The sequence below is a fragment of the Apaloderma vittatum genome, unplaced genomic scaffold (assembly GCF_000703405.1).
Source record: "Apaloderma vittatum isolate BGI_N311 unplaced genomic scaffold, ASM70340v1 scaffold16331, whole genome shotgun sequence".
Taxonomy (NCBI): Eukaryota; Metazoa; Chordata; class Aves; order Trogoniformes; family Trogonidae; genus Apaloderma; species Apaloderma vittatum.
In genome coordinates, this window is record NW_009697505.1 from 54,682 (window position 1) to 61,161 (window position 6,480).

General features: G+C 45.2%; 1 protein-coding gene across 1 annotated transcript in view; it reads left to right on the top strand.

Annotated features, from left to right (window-relative positions):
• PDZD2 (PDZ domain containing 2) overlaps positions 1 to 6,480 on the top strand; it is a gene marked incomplete at both ends in the record, with an annotated part of 54,128 nt that overhangs the window by 47,016 nt on the left and 632 nt on the right. Inside the window, 4 exon segments of the mRNA XM_009877661.1 lie at positions 19 to 809; positions 1,961 to 2,105; positions 4,157 to 6,477; position 6,480. The exon segment at position 6,480 is cut by the window's right edge and continues 632 nt beyond it. Coding sequence (XP_009875963.1) covers positions 19 to 809; positions 1,961 to 2,105; positions 4,157 to 6,477; position 6,480 — 3,258 coding nt within the window.

Below are 6,480 nucleotides of genomic sequence, written 5' to 3' on the forward strand. Positions count from 1 at the left end.
TGTTTTTTTGCCTCCTAGCCACTAGAGAAGCAGGAGTGACAAAAGCAAATGGTCTGGCTTCTCCAAGTAGCGGGAGATCATCTGGCCTTCACAACAAACATGTGGAGTCTGTACGACCTGGCATCCTCAGTGACAGCCCCAAATCTGGCCGCAGTCCCTTCCATCGGCAGAGGAGGGTTGTTTTCTATGATGGTGATGTTAGTGATGATGATGAAAGTTCCCACCTGCAAAGAAGCCAGAGGGCCAAGAGCCAGGAGGATACTTCCATTGTCATTACAACCTCATCTGTAGAAATCGATGATGAGAGCCAGGACAGCGAGTCACCTAGATACAGTAGCACGGAGACATCTTCCCCTGTCTTCAGCAATTCTGTGGAGTCTGCAGATCGCACGCTGGAACAAATTGATTCTCCTTTCTTCCCCATCATAGCATTTGATTACTCAAGTGTGCCCGAAGTTCGTCTTGCCAGCCTCAGTTTGAAGGAGCTCCGGGAAGCACAACTCGAATCTAAGAGATCACCAAAACTTGAGCACAGAGCAGTCACACGAGTGAAAAGCATGATGAGCACTGAGTGCCGAAGCCTTCAGAGGCAGAAGACAGAGGAGCATGGCTCTTACAACAAGCCTGTTGCAAGGACGCTCCGTCATAGCAAGAAATGTGAAGCACCCGATGGGGCCGGGCAGGTCCAGGGTGAAATAGTCACTCTGGTTCGCAATGAGCATGAGTCATTCGGCCTGGACTTGGAAATCCAGGCCATGCCCTTGAAGGTTGTTGTCACAGGGCTGCGGCCAGGTGGAGCAGCAGAAATGGTAATTTTTAAATTTGAGTTACCTTGTTGTGATTTGTTTTCACTTTGCGGGTATTACTATTATTATTATTAATCAAAGTGCAGGGGAGATATTTGTCTCTGCTGCGCAAAACTTCTCATCCCGTATTTTAATGAAGCAGCTGTTAAATGAAATGTTTCTGATTCAGAAGTGCATCCTGGTTGATTCAAAACTAAAAAAAGTCAAGAGGTAGTTCTGCTGAAGTAGACTCATGCCCACAGTTTAGGGGAAATACTGTTCTTTTGTTTCCTTTCTTCTTACCAGGGGCAAAGACAAAATAAATAAATCCTGGTGGTAAAAATGTTTTTTATGCCCCATAATTTTATATATGTGTATTCCTGTGTTGTGCAAATCTGATACCAGAAGGCCTTAGGTACTGGCTAGGTTTGCCAAGCGCCATGGTGAATAACTCAGTAACACATTGCTCTTCTGCATCTCATACACGCACAGAGTAGTGAGGATATTTGCTTCATGCTGGATGTGGAATTGCTGACCTAGGTGCAAAAATGAAGGTAGAGGAAGGAGGATACTCTAGTGTACAAAACTGGATGTGGCATTGTTAATCTAGTTAGTGGCCACGAGCATAAGAAGGGGGTGTGTTGTAGCAGTTTGAATTGGGCTGCAAGAGCTGGGGATTAGATTCTGTTCCTGCCTTTTTCTCTGACTTAGTGTGTGGTGTTTAGAAGGCTTTTACCTTAAGAGCTCAGTCCCTGTCTGATTTAGTTGCTTAGGAGAGTGCCATTGGTCTAATGGGAGGTTGTGACCAGGAATATAATTCGTACATGAAATGCAAAAATGATAGACAGTGTTGCAGTCCTGAAGAAACTAGGTCTGATTCATCACAATTCATCTGAATGAAGAGGGCTACGTCCTTCATCCTGATACTCATCTCTCAGAGAAACCAGCAGCTCTTTTGACCTTCCTGTTTAAGATTGATCATTAATTCCACTTCTGGCAAAAGCGCAGTCTGCTCTTTATTTACATGTTGGCAAACTGACAGCACCTGTGCTCTACAGTCATGTGAAATAGGAAATGTTGCTCATAAGCTATTAATTGTTTCCCTGCAATCTTTGCCCCTGTGGCAGGGCTTCTCATGTGTGTTTATAATTTACTTGAATCTATCATTACATCAGGGATCAATGGGCAAGATGGCTGTAGGAGATGAGATTACCACCATCAACAGTATCCCAGTCAGTAAAATGACGTACGAGGAAATCTGCTTGCTTATGCAGTGTCTTCCCACATCTGTAACACTGGAGATCCAGAAAGCAGCACCAGGTGAGAGTAGTTTTGCTTTTGTACTGTTTATTCTGAGTACCAGTGAAGAAAATTCTCTTGGGTCAGCTGGATCTGATCTCCTGCTGCCCCAGCTTCCTGCTTCGATTCAGAGAGAAAAAAAGGGGGTACATTGTGTCTGCATTGCTGAGCTAGGCAAATCGCTTATTACCAAACAAGGCTTAGGAGTCTTCCCTAGCACCAGAGTGAGGGGAGCAAACCTACTCCTGTGTGAAGCATTAAAAGCCTCCACTTACATTGTGTTCCTCCTGCCAGCATTTGCAGAGATCTGAGTCATGTCATGCAGACCTGGCACTGATATGACAGTGACCGTGTCCTAACAAGTTGTGCCTGTTTAGTAAAAAACATTCACCCTTTATAGTCACATCTGTCTGTCTGAAATTTGAAGTTTAAATAATGTTTTTATGAGTGGAGGACAGTAGGATAATAACCTTTCTCTTCCCCCCTCCCCTCTGTCCCCTCTCTCTCCCCTTTCTCTCCCCTCTCTTCTCTCCTTCCCTTTCATGTCAGAATTGTCTACTGTGCAAAAAGATGAAACACAAAACCAAAGAAGACTAAAATCTTATAAAAATGTTTATTTTCATGTTTCTTATAAAAAGTTTTCTAGTTTGAATTGAAATATTCGATACATCCTTAGTTTCTGCTCAGGGCTAATTTATGCTGCTACAGCAATATATGCATCCCCACGGACTGTACAAATTACGTGGTGTGGAAATGAGCGTTTGTAAAAGAAAAGCGTACTTTTCAGATTCAGGAAGAACATAATATTTTACTTCGTTCTAGCTTATGATCTTCTTTGTGTACCTCTTAATACCTGGGAACCTAAAGTGCTTCCAGATGGTTTGGTTCCAGTTGTTCTTTAAGGAATTCTGGCTTGGCAGAGTCCTGTTCTCGTTTCCTTCAATTGCTGTGGCTTTTGCAAGCTAATGACATTGGCGTAAGGGGCATACTGGCACTCCTTTATCAGACAACTCTTCTGCCTTCCCCTCATGCTGCCCCACCGGCAGAGAAGAGTGTTTCCTCAGGGTGTGCTGCAGGGCTGAAGCAGGGCAGTACGTCAAATCCTAACCTGGCTGCTTCAGATTGCTCTTCCTCTTTGTTGACCCAAGGAGGAATCTGCGTTCTTAAAACAGGTGCCTGGACTGAGTGTTGTGGATAATTCCACAGGTTAGTGCAAGGATTAGAGAGGTGTGCTGGCACATTTGAATGAACAGGAAAGGATGTTGACTGTGAATACACCCCGCCTGCTCTGTGCACTTTCTGGGCCTCATCTGATAATAACTGGCCTCTGGAAGGAAGTCTGAATGGTGGGGTGTGTCCCAGAAGCAATTTAGAAAGGTGTGAGCAGATGCTTAGGGTGAAGTGCTGAGAACTGAAGATTTGGAGAAGATTTTGGAGGAATGTGTCAAAGTGCAGCAGTGACAGGCAGGTCAGTGTGTTGCCCAGGAGTGGGTTAAATATGTATTGGAAGCAAGGAAAGGTCTGTGCCAGAAATCCTGTACAGCTCCCATGCTTAATGTACATACAACATCACCCATGCATGTCACATTAAACACCTGCAAAAGTGCCGAGATGGTCAGTCAAGTTATTTATGCACAGCTTGTCACTGTGTTATCCCTTCACTTTTGTTTGCTATGCCAGGGCTTTGTGTACTCTCTGCAATCTGTTGGAGACATCTTTGATCAAACAAGTAGTGAGAAGCAGTACTGCTCAGCCTAACTTACTGCACACTGACACTTTGGTAGTTGACTGCTTGACTGCTGATATGAGAAAGATGAGAATTAACGCAGATCATGACTACTCACCTTGGATAAATGGATTGGTCCCTCCTGTGTGCTGCTCTAATACACAGGGTTATGATTATTTTGAGTGGTTGTAAACACTGTTACAGAAGAGGAGGAGCACAGAGCAAGAGGAAAACATGTAGTCTCACTACGTGGGTGTCTTGTGTTTGTAATAAAGCCTTGTGTTTTGTGTATCACCCCCTGTACCTGACAGGATTCTGCTTCTTATTTATTTTTATCATGATGCAGCTGTCAGCAGGTTTACAAACTTCATCCTGACTCCAGGGGGAGACAGTCAAAATCCAGCCGATGCCAACAGCATCCTCGCAACTGAGGAAGAGCTAAGCGCTGAGAAGCGAGAAGGAGCAGGTTTGCAGAACGCTGGCAGCAGCGGTGCGCTGGAGAGAACAACACTGCCACCTGATGCCACGAGCAAAGACGTGCAAAGAGGTACCATGAGAAGCAGCCGCACCGAGGACAACTCTGCCATCCCTGTCACTGATATCGATGACTTGCTCAGCCAAATGAGTGCTCCTGAGAGCAGGGCTTCACGCACCCCATCGCGAGCAGAAAGCCCCCTCCGAGATGAGTACACCACGATGTGCTGCTGTGGGACTGACGAAGGCTGTCCTGGATCTGAGCCACGAGCAGCCAAGGAGGAGCCGCTGGAAAAAAATGTGAATTGTGGAGCTAATGCACAAGGGGTTTTGGGGCTGTCTGTGTTGGACTCCATTAACACAGGCAAACTTTTTACTGTGAATAAAAACTCTTTAAATAACTATTCTAGGAATTTTAGCAGTTTAAATGAGGATGAGTTGCCTGCAGCAAACTCTCTGGAAGGTAAAAGAAGCGACCTGTTTCCAAAGTCTATGTACGGGGCTGCAGAGGATTCTCACTCAGATGCAGAGTCTGTCACGGAAATCTTCGACAGTGCTAACGAGGTGTTGCTTGGGCCGTGCGCTGCTGCTGACACCCCTGCATCCTGTATTGTAACAGAGTCAGATGAGGAGCAAATTGAGATTTGTTGCGTGAACAACGAGCTGCAAAAGCCCGCACAGGAGCAGCATCTTGCGTCTGCAACAAGCTCATCCTCTCTGTCCCCTTACGGTGGCAAAGTTGGGCAAACTGAGGGCTGTGTGTTGTGTGGGTCACTGGAGACAAGCATCAACAAACTAGGCTTAGAAGATCATGGTGGTCCCACTCCATGTCCCTCACAGTGTTCAGATGTGTCTTCTGCATATTTGTGTTCTCCTTCCTCGGTTTTCCTGCCAGAAAAAGACATCCTAAAGAATTCAGTCACTATCTCTGAAGTTTACTCTTTCTGTAACAATGGTGCCTTAAGTACAGAAGAACAGATATGTTTGGGGAACAGTAACGGACATACGAAAGGCTGTGAATCCACTGAAGAGGAAGGTTCTCTGTATTGCAAAAATAGAAGCTTTTGCTCTGCTAGAAATGTCAATGGCTTGGACAACAACTTGCTTGAGAAAGAAGGATGTCATGATGAGCAGAAATCCAAATCTGAAAGCGAAACGGTTGTTGACGACTGTAATCATGCTGTTAGTTATTGTTTAGTGAAGAAAGAAACCAACAGTTTGTCCAACTTGTCTAAACCAGATAGCGATCACATGAATGCATCATTAACAAAAGCAATATCACTCAGGTCTCCCTCTCCCGCCAGATCTAAAGATCCAAAGGCTAATACAACTCATGACTTGGCAGGGAAAAATGAGAAAACTAACTCTGTGGCTTCAGGAAGGACTTCAAATGGAAAAGTCCAAAGCTCAGGCACAAATCACTGCAAAGGAGCTGCAGTACCGCACAGCCCATCCTCACAGAAAAAATCCTGTCAGGAGTCTAAAGGAATGGCACAAAAAAGTATAATGGACACCCTTTTAAATAATCAGAAAGCCAAAGCAGGACCAAAGCTAAGAGGGTTCACCATCAAAAGTAAAGCAAAGGCAAATTTGGATACTTCTGGCATTAATCCTACCAAAGTCAGTGGGGCTGATCAGAAAAGGGCTTCTGTTTCACCACAGCTCTCCCCTAAACTTCTGGGGAAGAAAACACCATTGTCCCGTAATTCACCTACAAACCCAGATCCTGGCAAGAGCATTTCAGCAACATCAAGGACTCTGAAGTCAGAGCTAGAAAATAAACCATCTCTGGTAGTTTCTGAAGATTCACTTCTACCTGTCCTGAATGGCACAGGCAGCCCAACAGTGAGCGGTGAAATGAAGCGTGCTTGTGGGGAGCTGACAGACCTGCAGCAGGCATGGGGAAAGACAAAAGAAAAGCAAGTTTCCATGCAGCCTGTGCTATGTCAAGGTAAGGATGCTAAGGTGGATGATTTGAGAGCCAGAGGCAGTCAGTCCAAATTCGCGTCATCTCCTCAGGGGATACCAAAAGTTGAATATGTGAAAGGGAGTACTGAGAGCCCTGGAACAGATCTAGACACAGTCAAGAGCATCTATAGTGCAGATGACCTTAGGCAATTACATCTGCAAAACACAGGACCGTCTGCTGGAGGCTTTTCTTCATTGAGGTCCCCCTCTGTTCAGCCGGGGCAGCTT